Below are 15,521 nucleotides of genomic sequence, written 5' to 3' on the forward strand. Positions count from 1 at the left end.
CCAAGCTTGAGGATGCTTCACGATGCAAACAGTGTGACATTGCAGTGAAGCATCCTCAAACCTCATGTCGAGGTTCTCGAAGAGTGAATGCTGTGAATCACGGGGATGCTAAAGTGCTAAAAAGAAATATGTGTAGGTTCTGAAACAGTGTGACACCATCCCAAAATGAAAGTAAAATACCAATGAGGCAAAAAGCAGTGTCCAAAATGTGATGTGAGTAGCCGATGCGCGCTTTATGGCAGCGTTGGAATGGCATGAATTTAACAGTAGCGAAACTATGCTGCTGGGCTATACTTTTGCAATGGAGGACTTCGGGTTGTCGTTGCATCAGCCATAGCGCACACATATTCGAGAGTCCTATCGTGATGTGATGCCTGCTTGAAGAAACTGTGTGACCCCGCCCATGTCAGAGTTAATAAGCGTTTAATGCCAGAGACGTGCATAGACATCGGCCAGGACTGCAGTTCTAGTTCGAATTGTCCGAATTTTCAAATGTGGGCCGAATAATTAGATTTCACTGTATAGAAAGTACCAGGCACTGTTTGTTTAAAAAGGGGAGCAGCTGGGTGTGTGTGTGTGTGTGGGAGGGGTGGGGGAGGGGGAGGGGGGGGGATCAGGTAACTGCAGGTTTGTTAAATTACAGTGGGGAGATTGTGCTGGAAAAGCTGACCACCTGTATATGCAGTACCTTGTGACCTCAATAGTACTAGAATTTTTGAAGAATGCAAAGATTATTTTAATCCATAAGAAAGGGGACATCAAGAACTTACAAAATTATAGACCGATCAGCTTACTGCCTTTATATACATGGTATTTACAAAGATAATTGCTAATAGAATCAGGGCAATCTTAGACTTCAATCTGTCAAAGGCTCAGACTGACTTTCTTAAAGGCTGCTCTACAATATATCATCCACACTATCAGCCAGCTGATAGAAAAATACAGGTGTAACCAGTTTTACGCATAGCATTTATAGATTACAAGGAAGCATCTGACTCCATCGAAGCAGGCATTGCAAAATCTGGGTGTAGCTAGAGGACGGATATTTGATGATGCTGAAAGATATGTTTTGTATGCAGAGATATCATAGTCCTCCATAAAGAAAGTAATATAATTCCCATAAGGAGGCATTTTAGGCAAAGAGACACAATTTCTGTAGTGCTGTTTCACTGTTTATTTAGAGGAAATATTCAAAGTCCTGGATTGGAAATGGCTAGGCATAAGGATTGATGGAAAATTTCCTTAATAACCCATGATTCGCCGACAACAGGGCCTTGCTAAGTAATTCAGGAGATGAATCGCAAAGAATGGTTAATGATTTAGACTGGTATAGCTGAACGGTAGGCTTCAAAATTAATATGCAGAAGTCTAAAATAATGTTCAACGGCCTCGGAAAGGCACAGCAGTTTACAATAGGTAGCGAGGCACTGGGAGTGTTGAGGGGGTGTCTACTTTAGGCAGATTCACACGAGGGACCGTCGGTTCGCGGGCCGCGCATTATGTGTTCACATGTCACTGCTATGTAAAGGCGCACTGTCGGCCCGTGAACCGGTCAAGTGAGAAATGTCAAAAAGAGGGGTTTTGCGGCAGGCTGCATAGCTGTTGCCACTAGGTGGCAACAGCCATTGGCAACCAGCTCACTGTTCTCAATGTTTTGGTTCCCGTAAATGGGCTCCCTGACAATAGACGGAGACAGGCCTTTGCACTTGTGCCCTTTGGTTCGTCGATTGTTTGGGACTGGGGTGCGAAGGGTTAAGTGGGGGAATTGGGACATGATGCGGTTGGTAGGACTGAGCTGTACGTGGACAAAGGCTAGTCTCCTTCCCTTTTCTGCTTCCTGACGTTGCAAGTTTGTCCAGAGTGTCGTATGCTTTTTTTTGTTGTTGTTGTTGTTGTTGTCCACAGAGTCCGCTTGACGGCGTCAAACCGCAAACCAGTTTTCAGTGACGTGGTAACATGTGATACGCGGCCCGCAGATCGACAGTTCCTCATGTGAATCGGCCTTTAGGACAGATAGTAGCTGCAGATCTGGACCACAAAAGGAAAATAACTAGGAGAATTGGATACAGATAGAGCTCGTTTAGCTAGCACTCTTGTATCATGAAAGGCAGCTTACTAGTATCCCTGAAGAGGAAAGTATATAACAGCTGTATCTTTTTTGTAGCTGCCTATGGGGCTGTAATGTGGGAGCTAACAAAAATGGTTCAATTTAAATTCAGGGCAACACAGATAGCCATGGAACAGAAAATGGTAAATGTAACTTCAAGAGGCAAGAAGCATGCAAAGCTGGTCAGAGAACAGAAGCGAGGTAATGTCATTCTAGCTGAAATTGAGAAGAAATAGGCATGTGAAGAACATATAATGTGAAGGGACGCTAACTGATGGTCACTAAGGATAACATGCTGGATTCAAATGAAGGCAAATGTTGCAGGGACTAAATATGACCTCCATGTGATGTTGATCCCTAATTAAGCTTGGGTGTCCATGATTCCATGGTGTCCACCCAAAAGTATACTGTGCCTTCCTTTTACCAAAACCTAACTTATATAGAGAGGCAGCCCTGTGTTGTGCGATGTCAGGGCATGTTAAAGGTGCCCAGGGACCCTAATTACTCCTTAGCCCTCCACTACAAGACCTCTTTCATTCTTTGCACTTTCACTCACAACTTCCTCCCTTCCCTCATGGGGCTGTTCATGCGTTGGCAAGAGGTGTGATAGATACTGCACCTTTCCTTTCTTATAAAACAATTTACAAGAAAAAAAAATATGGAAACATGACCTTGACCTGGTTAGATGTAGGTATCCACCATTCCATGGTGTCCACTCGAAAGTATTAGGTGCCTTCCTTTCCCCAGAACTTAGCCTAAAAGGGGTCTCTGAGAATGACTGAAGCCTACCCTTCCTCTCCTATCATTTGCCTCTCATTGTTTGCCTTTTGGCGTTTCTTGCAGTGCAACATATAATTATAATTGGTTTACAGGAAAGGAAAGGCGCAGTATCTGTAATGTCCGTTTGGATGGTACACCGCTGCTCCTGTGGTGTGGTGTTCCTTGGTGTGGCATTCAAGTGTGGGATTGCAGATGGCAGGAATGCTAGACAAGATGACACTTCTGGTTGGTCGCTTCGAATTTGGTGGCTGGTGACGTCACTTCTCTGTTGATCAATCAGGTTCGCCGCTCTTGTCAACGACTGTATGAGCCATTAAAGGCTTTCGCCTTAAAATTATGAAAACAACAGCGGATTGAAGAGGCAGTGTCACAGAGGCTATTGCACTCGCAGCTTTCGCTCTGTCATTAGGTTCAAGCCGTACTTCAATGCCCTTAGTTTTTTTTTTTTTAATGAACAGGATTTCACGGGTTGATTCCATGGGTCAACTGGTTGCCTTTCAATAGACAAAAAAAAGAAAGCGCTTGTATACATCGAAAGGTGTCTTGGGCTATGAGGGAAGCTGTAGTAGAGCTCCAGATATTTCGACCACCTAGGGTTCTTAAATATGTAGTGACACCGAACGTAACATGGGTGTTACGCTTCCATTGAAACGCGGTTACCACCGTGACAATCAAGTCCGAGTGCCTTGGTTCAGTAATCATGTGCCTTAAGCCCTAAACCACTGCAAAGTGGTGTAAGTAAATGAACAATTAACATTAACTTTTTCTTGGCACTTAACATGACTGCCTCATTAGTCTTTCTGCTGTTTCGCCAGGCCTGAAGCTGCGGGCCCAGGCAAGGCTAAGGCTTTATGTCCAGGCTGGGCTCGGGATTTTGAGTCTCTCCAAGCCGTTCAGTTCTCTATTTGAGATTTCTTGGACTATTTGCAGCTGTTTAAAGCTCCTTCAGCATTTGTTTAAAATCCGAGTTCCTTTTCTGAACATTCAAATTTTTTTCTTTTTGTGCAAGAAGCGCATAGCTGCCTACTAAATTAGTTTGCAGCAATGCCTTAGTACATTTTTTGCTGGTTAGATGTACACCTCTGGCTTGTTAATTGCTGGCTTGCATTCCTTCCTTTTTTTTTTTTTTCTTTTTTTTCAGTCCCTGCGCTCTGGCCGGCAGACGCGGGCTCAGGCTAAGGCACTGGCAGCAAGTTCAGTGCCTCAGACACCGCCCCAGGGAGTAGGTGTGGCACGGGTTTTGCTCTTCTCATCTGCAAAGCGCACGGGTACGCCATCGAAGCAGCTCTTCTCCCCATATGCAAAGTGCAGTGTCCAAGAAAAGGCCAAAGCCTTTGAATTAAAGGAAGCCATCTCACCCGTGGGAACAAAGCCAGTGAAGAATATCAATGCCACATGTAGTAAAGCGACTTCTGTGAATCAAGAAGGTCTCAGGACACCAGTGCCTCCATCGCCGCTGCACTCTGCTCCTGTCCCAAATGCTGAGCGTGCAACCCTGGTTACGGCAGAGGTTGATGAGACGCTGCCACACACACCTGTTGAAAAGCGCCGCTCCACAAGAGCATCCGGAGCCCGTGTTTCAACAAGCAACTGCAGTTTCCCTTCACAGCAAGTCACCTCTCCAGTTTTAGAGGCTCCCAGCAAGACTGCAATTCCTTGTTCAGAGCAAAGCAGCGCTTCTTCCTCAGTACCTGAGCGAGAAGGTGCTCCACGAAAACGAGTCACAAGGGCATCTATGGCAGCTTCGGCACACAACACAACCTCTGAAAAAGTTCCCGAGGTTGTGCCTGGTCCCCTGGTGGTGAAACCTGTGATTTTATCACCAGCATCATCCTCATCGTCATCGATGGCATACGACTCTGATGATGAGGAATGGGTCGAGTCACCTACAACACCAAAGCATACTCAACTGCTTCCTCGGAATGTTCGTGTTGGTGCTGCATGTGTAAAAAAGGTGCGTCATGGCTGAAGGATCCTTTACTGAGGCCTATCTTTTGTTCACACCCACTGTCTAGCAGTTGTGCTCACGCTTGGGATGGTGTCATTGCAAGCAAAGGAAGCAAACATTTTAAAGAAAATGTAGGATAAATATATTATTACGTGGAAGATTTACAGTCCCAAAGCTCCCAAAGTACTCCGCTAAATGCAAGATACAACCATGTGCTTGGCGCATGATAGCCTGAGCTGCTTATGTGCCATTAAACCCAACAGAACACAACACGCATAAATGGTACCAGGCAGAGTTGCTGAGAACTCTGTGGTGAGCTTTTATGGCTGTTATGCTCTTCAAGGGTTCCTCCTGCTAACTTTCATTGACGTCCTGTCATGTGGGAAATCAACCCTCAAAGTGCAGGGGAGGTGGCAGTGTTGTATTAATGTGATAATGTTAAAGGCCCCCTTTCTCTAGAAAATTTAGTGGTGTTGGCATTGAGAGAGAAACTTCACGCGCATGTCTCTGAAAGATGGTAATTGGCCCATAACATGGCCTTCTGCTGATATTAGGCAGTGCAATGTCATCAGATGCGGTGACATGGCCAAGTTGGCAAGCACTGTCACCTTAAGCAGTTTCCTTGAGATAAGAACCGAATCCTCTTGTGCCCTCGAATCCCATCTCACATTCTCAAGTCGGACACTTGATCACCTTGAAGACTGGAAGACCGGTAAATTTAAAGGTTTAAGTTGCAAAGCAGTTTGGTAGAGGTTGGCCGTCGCAGTGCCAGGTTTTGAAGACTTTGTTTTCATCTGTCTAGCCTGTTTTTAGCACAGTCATATAGCAAGTGTTGTATAGGCATTGCATGTTTGCAGTTTAGCATACTGCAGCATATGTGCAATGCTTCATGGCGTTTTCTAAACCCGTGGCCAAAAAAGTAATTACCACATCGTCGCATTCACTTTCATAAGCTCAAGCTTGTCTTCCTGGCTTTTATGGTGTGGAAACTAACAAGAAACTAACAAATGATGTGAAAACTAAGCTTCTGTGATCTATGGCAGTCAGCATAGCTAGAACCAAGTGCAGTTTATGTGACAGAATGCATTTCAGTAATGGCCAATGTCTCATGAAATTGGTGCATAACATATTGTTGCAGAAAGGCAGCCTGTAGCTACTTTGTAATATGGCAGTTGACGAGTAATGTGTCTCCTCCCTGCAGTCGAGTGGTGTTCGAGGGGTGCCCACAAAAGCACTAGGCAAGGACCGACCCGGCCGAACTCCAGCGTCTGCACACAAGACTTCTGCCACCTCCTCATTCTTCAAGGTGCCTTTTACAACGCCTAAGCATGCTACGCCTTCCAAGCCGACATGGCCTGTGCCAACAAGCGAGACACGGCCGGTAAGCGTTCCAGCACCTTCACAACTGTCCCAGTATGGCACAGTCTACATTTTAAGTTTATTTTTTGGGCGTCCTGTCGCTGACCAGAGTGTGCTGTTGTCAGTGCTGCCAGTTCAAAAATAGAAAGCCGGCAACAGGAAGCCCTAAAATCGCTAAACAAGTGCTAAATGCAATATATGTATGCATCAAAAAGTTATTTTTAACCATTTTCTTTTCTTAGTTGGCATGCAAGCAATGTTGTAGATATATTAGAAAACACTTTTTCTTTCTTGAACCGAATTTTTGATTGACTCATTCTTTGTTTCTCCTGAAGATTTGTTTTGGTTTCTCAGTGCTGGGCAGTACCAGTTTTGTTATAATGCTAGAACTAGGGTAGTTTGGTAACCTTGGTCACACGGGTTTCAAAAGTAGTGATGCATTGTCTTCTTAAGTACACATGGTCCGCGTACCAGTGCCTTTCGAGAACTGGCCAGTTGCCTTGGTCTGTGCAATGATATACGTACTGAGAAATGCCAAGCGAATGAGGGATGGCACTCTGTCCTCAAACCAAGCAATTCACTTGGGTCAATCTCAGCCATTGTACCTAGCTTTGTCTTATTGCATGGATGCCTATTCTTGACAGACGTCTGTCAGTGGCCCATGGCCGAGACAGCCCATAAGTCGGCCGATCCCCTTGTCACATTCAAAGGCATGATGCCTCACTGTTCATACTTTCCACGGGACACAGTATTTACTGTGCCAAGGCACTACACTTCCCAAGATGCGCAGATGACGATAACTAGATTAAGTTGCTTGCACCTCACTGCTGCTTATGCAAAGTAGCGGCATGTGTATGCGGCAACATTGCAGGGGATCGTTTGGCCTGTAATTCAAGTTTTATTTTAGTGAGGTTAAACAATGTGTTATATTTTGCTTTCATTGTGCGTTTACTTGTTCACGCAGCAAAATAACTCTGCAAGGAGCACCTTTGAATGCGACCACCACCATGCATGGTGGGCGCTTCAGCATTGGATCACTAATATAGCGTAGGAATGCCGTGTACAACTCAGTGTAACCGCTTTCTTTGATGTGACCAGTATAATAGACTTTAAAATGCTTTATCCAGAAGTTTAGTGCCTACAGTAAAGCCTCATTAAGAGAATATGAGTATTTTGGAGTCCTGGATAATTTGAAGGTTTTTTGCCTCACATATTGTCCGTTATGAAATTGACTGGATAATGTGAACCAGTGGTCTGCACTAACCTGGTTAATTCGAAGTTTGAGGCGCAATGCAGCAATGTACTTCATGATTTTTTCGTAAATCTCGTGAAACCACAGCCCTTTTGAGAAGCGAAGTGGCACCACTTAGCGAAATGCCTCGCCATAGTACTCCCCCTCCTTCGCTCAACACAAAAACCGGTCCGCGATACAGCTCACGGGCCGCCGAAATTTGCACCTGCAGAGATAGTCTATGCTGCTTAGAAGCGGGCATACTAGTTATGTCGTCCCCTCCTCCCTGTTCATTCTAGACAAGGTTCAAGCTTGAGCATGTTGGTTTGACGTTATCAATGCAACGCATAGGATGAGAGCAAGACAAGTATACAGAGACATTGCGCTGTAAATTTGTGCCCATTTCAGCCTCTTCGCAGCATCATTGTGTGTTCTGTGCCTACTGCCGTGACCATTTGCTCGTTCATCTCTGCCTGCGACAAGAGAAGTTGCCGCGCCAGCCTGCACTGTTTTTTATTATTTTTTTTTTCTGGGCTGTGGTTAGGGGAACGACACTGCCCACCTCCTGAAGTGCATGCTCCTTTCTTGTGCTAACCATCCACAACCTAGAGGCCATTTACTTATTGTATGTGCATGGAAGCAAGTGCAGCCCACTTCGGTTAGGCATTGTTTTGAATGTTCTAGCTTTTCGAATGAAAGCAGAGTCGATGCTAAGCATCCATGCACACTATGTGCACTTGATGAAAAAGGAGCCAACCGCTTCAATTGTATCAATGCAGTCTGCGCAGACGATGGCAAGTTCGATGCATTTGGCAGGGAAGTTATCAGATCACTGAAAGTCATCCAATTTTTTATTGAGTGCCACGGCTAAAGTTCTCAGGTGCTGCACATAGTTGACCAAGTAGAAAACCCTTGGCGCCACAGCCCTGCCGTGGTAGTGCAGTGATTGGGGCGTTCCACTACTGTGCCAAAGGACACGGAATCGAATCCCGGCCGCAGTGGCTGCTTTTCGATGGAGGCAAAAAGCAAGGCACCCACGTGCTGTGCAATGTCAGTGCACATTAAAGAACCACAGGTGGTCGAAATTTCCAAATCCCTCCACTACGATGTCTCATAGCCTGAGTTTCTTTGAGACATTAAACCCTCAAACCAAATCCTTGGAGCTGCAAACTACCGGGCACGCCAAACCGGCATCTGATTATTTTAAACAGTCCAAAGTTCGTCAAATAAGGGTCCTGCAACAAATTATTTTACCTAGAGATTGCATTTTTTGGCGTGTCCGTATCATTTCCAAAACTGCTTAATTCAAAGATCTTTCATGGTCCTGATGACTTTTAACTAAGAAGGTTTTACTGTATTTTCTCGAAATAGAGTGATAATCCTGGTTGCAGCAGTCGCTTTTCAATGGAGGTGAAAAGCAAGGTGTTGTGAGTCACGCCTGCACTTAAATGTTGTAGAATTGAGGTACACCTTTCTAACTGATTTTGGCTTGTTTTTCTTTTTATGTGAACAGGGTGCTACAAAGGCATGCACCTTGGAAGAGTCCAACCGTAAGAGACACGACAGTGGTGCCAACGAGGCAGAGTCACAGCGGAAGCAAGAAATCTTGCGGCAGAAAATTGAAGCCTCAAAAAAGTGAGCAGAATACTCATTTGTATAATATTCAACAGCCTCGGAAAGGAACAGCAGTTTGCATTAGGTAGCGAAGTACTGGAAGTAGTAGGCGAATATGTCTACTTAGGACAGGTAGTAACCGCAGATCCGGACCATGAAAAGGAAATAACAAGAAGAATAAGATTGGGATGGAGCGCATTTGGCAAGCACTCACAGATTATGACTAGCAGCTTATCGGTATCGCTAAAGAGGAAAGTATATAACAGTTGCATCTTAACTGTACTCACCTATGGGGCTGAAACGTAGAGGCTAACCAAGAGAGTTCTACTTAAGTTGAGGACAACCCAGAGGGCTATGGAACGAAAAATGGTAGGGGTAAGATTAAGAAATAGCAAGCGTGCAGAATGGGTCAGAGAAATAACTCAGGTTACCGACATTCTAGTGGAAATTAAGAAGAAATGGGCATGGGCAGGACATGTAGTGCGAAGAGAGGCTGACCGATGGTCGCTTAGGGTAACAAACTGGATTCCAAGGGAAGGAAAGCGTAGCAGGGGGCGGCAGAAAGTTAGGTGGGCGGATGAGGTTAAGAAGTTCGCAGGGGTCAAATGGATGCCGCTAGCACAGAACCGGGTTAAGTGGAGAAATATGGGAGAGGTCTTCGCCCTGCAGTGGGTATAGACAGGCTGATGATGATGATGATACTCATTTGTCCTTGATTTGTGCAACTTGCAATGGGGTTACTTATTTGGGTGGCCCACCATTTTGGGTAGAACGCAATTCATGCTGACTTTTTTTTTTCCTTCTTCCTTTTTTTCCGCCCTGAGAGATTTTTAGAAAAACATCGGAATAAACATGAATCCTTCCCAAGAACGACTATATCAAAATGTATGTCTAGTGTGTTGCACCTACCAACTTGCAGTCATGACAGTGCTGTCCTGTCTAGAATGGCAAGTGTAGAAATGTAAATGTTGACGACGACATTGGGAAAAAGTGAGTTGTGAATGTGTAATATTTTTGTTGCTACAACCTAGCTCTTAACAGTTCTTTGTGGATTTGAAGAAACCTAGAAGTAGCATCGAATTTACATCCCATCCTTTGTGGCATCTGTCTTGGTTGGTGGCTTTAGCGTTCGTCGAATTTCAGTCAAGTAAATCTCGCAACCTTATGCTCAGCAGATGGATGCGAAATGTAACACTACTGTGCATGGAGTGGCATCAGTTTAAGAAGTTGATGTGATCAGAACTATCTGGAGCCCTTTAGTGCAGCATATCTCAGCTCATGTGCAGCATTGGGCCACTAAAGACCACATACCATGTGTAGTGTTTTGTTTGTTAGTAGAAGCTCATTAATTCAAACTTCATGGGACTGGGGAAAAAATTTCAATTTTCTTGCGTATTGTGAATGGCCTCGAAAAAACTGATGCAAACCATTTGCATAACAGTAAATTTATCTTGTTTACTCTCGTAATAAAGCCACCCACATGTCAAACTTTTGCTGCTGAGAAATTATAAAAATAAAATGCTTTAGTCGTTAGTGCGGCTCTGTTTTGTGCCATTGCAGTCCACAGTTCATTTATTGGCAGCGTGCCAAGATGCTGTGCAGCAATTACATCATTCACTGTGTGTTTATCTTTTGATTTTAGCACTAGTGAGAGTTGAGGAGAGGCTTCACAGGAGTGCCGATGGTGGCTTGGTTGGCTTGTCCAGCTGCGCAAGCCCGATGTTTGGTATTCGCTTTATCGTGCCAAGATTGAGGTGGGCGCTGACCACTGCCACAAAATCATTGGGGCACGTGGTAGCTGCATATACCTTTTGCAGCGAACAGTGCTAAAAGTCTTCTCATGATCACGGCTGACCACTTGCTTTCACTGATGACTGGTCGGTATAAGGATGGACAACTCTCACAAAAGAAAAAAAGAAAATTTTTTTGCCATGCATGAACCCTTCTCTCAAATCACCAATTTTTAATGAAGGCAGTGGGTCTACTACGCAAGTGAATGTGATATTTGGTAGAAAATTGGGTATTGGTCGCCTACTTTTAAATGAGAACAGTGCAGCAGTGACTAATTTTGGCATTGCAATCAATGTTTTATTGCTTGCGTACTGTTGGTAGTGCCAAAGCGGAAGTGTTAGAAAGGGTTAGATCATTTGTGGTGCAACAAAGTAGCGGCAGTGCCTCTTCCTGTGTTGTGTATAAGGCTTCACCACACAATGCACTGAACAGCACTTGACGAGCACACATTTTGTGAGCAGCGGTGGAACCACAATTGAAGCGCGTAAAAACCTAGTACCGCAGTCTAAAATGCCACACAACTGCAATCTGCTAGCTGGTTGATACGTGGCCAACGACAGTCTTTGTCACGGGGTGATGCAGACGACGCGAAGCTGATAAAAGTGAAGCCTACACTTGCATAGTAGTTGGCCTATTATTGGAGATGAGGCCTTTTGTATTTCATCACGCTTGTCATTGCACGCAGCCTAACCAGTGCAACATTCATGGCGGCCATCCGACGTCATAGCCTTTCATGGGCGTCGGCTGGGACCGTGCCGACACAGATGCTTATCTGTTTTTTTTTTTAATAACAGGGGTCAAATTAATTAGTATCTGTTTGCAAGTCTCAGAGGTCACGTGGAACAGATGGCAAGCAGCTCTGCCACTACCGCCATCCCCCTACCCTCCGGCGCACAAGCCACTACACCGGTCATGACACCAATTAGGCTTCCCTGGTTTTACCTGTTATTTTCTGTGCCCGTTTTGGACTTGCGCAGGCCTGTAACTATGCCACCCTATCGTGGGGGCATTTGTTTGGCCATGTGCAGAATGCCAGGCTGCCCAGATTCAGTGGTGCATTTTTCGAATTATTTGTAGTGGAACTGACCTACATTCAAATTAATAAGCTTTTTTTTTTTTTTTCTTCTTTTTTTTCCTCATAGACCTGTGGAGCTTGACCGGAGAAAGTAGTGTAGTTCGAATTATCGAGGTACGAAATAATGGGCTTTTACTGTACCAGGCTACATACATTTTAGTAAATACCAAAAGTAAACTCTTTTTGTGTGTGTGTGTGTCCTTATAGACTGCTTAATTAAGCATGTAGTAGCTACTATGGGTGCTCCTGGTCACTCAAGTTTTCAGGGAAGAGGAACTGTGTTAGAGCAACCTGAAAAAATATGGGAATTTTTTTTCTTACAGCAAAAGAACTGGTGAAATATTTCAGGTCTACTACGGTAGTTGGCCGACATAATCGCATCGCTACCTCCTGCGTGACCATGATGTTACTTTTGTACACACAGTCAAGAAGAAATGCACAGGCAACACTTTGCTGTCCTCGAGGCGTGCCCGTTCCACCCCACTCTGTTGCACAAAATATAAGTACCTCCCTGTCACCTTCAAAATACCAAAGCTGTTACACTGTACACAATCTTTTTCGGTGTTTCTTTTTGTTCTGTTTTCATTTTCGGTTTACTATGACATGACTTTGGAAGAAAATGGCAGTGCCCCTCGAAGGTGACCCTCAACTCGAGCCATTGACCTGTTCTCATGATATTGTGGTCACCCACCATGTTGGGGAGAGGTTGCAAGGTGGCTACTTCCCCTCCCTCCTGCTCTCTTCTTTTTTTTTTTATAAGATTGGCTGTAATATCGATAATGACTAATGATGACATAGCAGAAACAAAAATTAGACTACTCTGCAAAAGTAAATATGACCATGAATAACTCAACAAAGTTCAGCAGAGAACATTTACTGAGCAAAGAAATATGTACATGGAAAAATATATTTTTAAAAGATGAGGCGAAGGTAAGAAGTGCAAAGGAAGTACTAGTTAAAAGTGAAATCGGAGGATATTTACCGTAAAACTCGCATATAAAATACGAGATTCTTCTTCCTCGATTTTATCATGTCAGATTTCTGCCTTGTATTATATGTGGATCTGAGCAAATTTGAGCCTAAATTCACAGTTTCGGCCTCTTTATTAATCGTCACTGTGAACATAAGATTTCCAGCCAAGAAGGTGCTATCTAGTGGTGGCATCTGCCAACTGTTTCGATGGTTTCCGTTTCACCTCCTAGTCCTCGCAACGCACACGGAACCAAAAGGAGGTTGATTGCACCTCACGATGCAAGGATGAAGAAAAGATCACTCGGCAAATTGCATGGGTCTCTCACGGGCCTCTCCAGCCATGCTGGTCATGCCCTACAGCTAAATTGCAGACGCTTGACCAACTTTCCCAAAAAGCGTGTGAGTCGCGTCTTCGAAAAATGCTGGATACTGAACACGTTAACAGGTATGAGAAAGATGTCTTTAGCAAGCGACCCACACAAACGATACACTGGATGAAGATGATACGGCAACTTTGAATCCCAGAACACTTACAAGGCGCATACGCCGTGCGCCTGCGCGCGGTGCAAGGTGCAAAGAGGTGTGAGCGCAGCACATGCTAGCCGTCAGCTTGTACGCTGTGCGCTGCCGTCCTGTGCCTGAGTGGGAGCTGGCCTACTGGTTTTAGAACAAACTGAGGACCTTGTGGCTTCACACGATTGCCGGGATGAATGTGAGCTGCTCTTCTCACAGTGCATAGATTCCTCCGATCTGGCGTGTCAGCGCAAGAAGTGGAGCGACCCAGCACTGGCACACGAATGTCCGTGACACTATTAGTGATGCCTGGCGTGGGGTGTTGTTGGACGCGAAAGTGCGGAGCGCGTACGCCTCGCGAGGCAACTGTGAAATGTAGTGCAAATAAATACTTTTACTCATCTTTCTTTGCTCGGAACATTATATTTCTGTTTTGTCGCATCGGGCATGTTTGTGTTCTGTGCATTACATTCATTGCTTAGCACATCTGCATCCATGGGCTGAATCCGCCTTTTGCGCGAGGATGTGGCGCCATCATGCGAGAGCGGGCGGGAAACACATTGAGCGGCAGTGTAGCAGACGACGCGAAAGCACATCATACGAAATGGCCACGCCAACGCTGGTAGAAAGCGAAAGCTTCCCCCCTTTTTTGGCCTCGGAGCGGAAAGTAGTGACAGTAATTGCAGCATATTATGTTCACGCAGTATGGGGGAAGGTAGAGCGTTTTCACAATCCACTCATAACGCACGTACGCATATACTATATTCGTATTGTAAGAGCGTGTAGCGCGGGCCGTGTTCGACGGGACAGAATGAGACGCTCTCAGCGTGCAGGTTTTCGGCAGACAGGAGAGTATGGGGGCAGAGAGAGAGAGAGGAATCTCAAAGGGCAAAGCAGCCAGGGGTTTGTTGATGCTGCAGAGCTAGGTGGATCGTCTTCTGTGACTTTGAGCGACGCATATGCGCGGGGTGTCTTGAGTTACCGAGCACAATGCAGTCACCGCGGCGCCGGCATGGTGCAATGGGCGTCGCTTCCTCCTCGCGTCATCTACAACCGTGCAGCTATAGGATTTCATCCACGAAGATCGGCAGAGAGTCACATATACACGCCCCGTGAAAAGGGCATTGTCCCGGCCGGAATGCACACCTGCAGGAAACGCGCTGCATTTTTTGGCAATGGATGATTCAGAGCTGTAGCCGGTTTCTGTCCTCAGGAGTCAGAACGGATGTGGTCGCAGTGGTGAAAAGGTTCTTGGTGCGCAGAGAATGGTCATTCTGTTGTGAAAGGATCTCCAACGTTCATTTCTGCCTCCGCCGCGATTTCTGCGGAATCAATAACTTGGTGACACATGTGAATCTCCTACATATCGGATGCGCATCTCGGTCAGGAACCGACCCTGTTCTACGTTCAGAGCGATCCACTCTGCAAGTGAACGAGCATGAACCCTCCAGGAGACTCATTTATTGTGCCGGGCAGTTTCCTTGCCGTTGCAAACGGTTGGACGAAGACGACGATTATCAAGCTCCCTAACGAAGTGCATCTGATTGCGTACATTAAAGGAACAAAGTCCGGATGCTTTGGCATGCACGAAGGCGAGCCTTTAATTAAAAAAAAATACTGTGCGTCGTGCAAGTGTCAAGTGCATCATATGCTCCGAGCGGCAAGAACACAGATACTACAGGTATGTATGCATCTAAGCGAAATAGGCATGATGAAAAGTACCTACTGGAGTTTTCACCCAGGCTGTAGCGCACCAGTGATAGCTGCAATGAGGATTTCTTCGGTGCGTGATTGCTTCAGTTGCACCGGGGCCTGAAGGCGATGTATTTTGTCCCTTCTTATCTTTATGTGCGAAAGGGCTAGGTAGCTTAGATATCACAGGCGGCTGTGTGCGCTAGGCCGCAATATTTATCATGTTTTATCGTGACTGCCACCTCACTAACAAGAAAAAAAAAATACGGCGTTTTAATGCACTGCCGTTCGCGAGCCTCATGACCAGCTCAACCACTCGGCTCGCTAACGGCGGTGCATCACAACAAACACCCTTTTTTTTCTTCTTTTTAGTCAGGCGGCAGTCACGATAAAACATGCTAAATATTACGGTCTAGCGCACACAGCCACCTGTGATATC

At 45.4% G+C, this 15,521-nt stretch overlaps 1 protein-coding gene across 2 annotated transcripts in view; it reads left to right on the forward strand.

Moving 5' to 3' along the window:
- LOC146197949 (uncharacterized) overlaps positions 1-15,521 on the forward strand; it is a 53,086-nt gene that overhangs the window by 20,037 nt on the left and 17,528 nt on the right. For both annotated transcript variants that reach the window (XM_084593231.1, XM_084593232.1), the window contains exons 5-7: positions 4,029-4,841; positions 6,037-6,216; positions 8,939-9,060. In XM_084593231.1, coding sequence (XP_084449357.1) covers positions 4,029-4,841; positions 6,037-6,216; positions 8,939-9,060 — 1,115 coding nt within the window. The remainder of the gene's footprint in view (positions 1-4,028; positions 4,842-6,036; positions 6,217-8,938; positions 9,061-15,521) is intronic.

This window comes from Amblyomma maculatum, chromosome 2 (assembly GCF_055883805.1).
Source record: "Amblyomma maculatum isolate TAMU_Amacu chromosome 2, ASM5588380v1, whole genome shotgun sequence".
Taxonomy (NCBI): Eukaryota; Metazoa; Arthropoda; class Arachnida; order Ixodida; family Ixodidae; genus Amblyomma; species Amblyomma maculatum.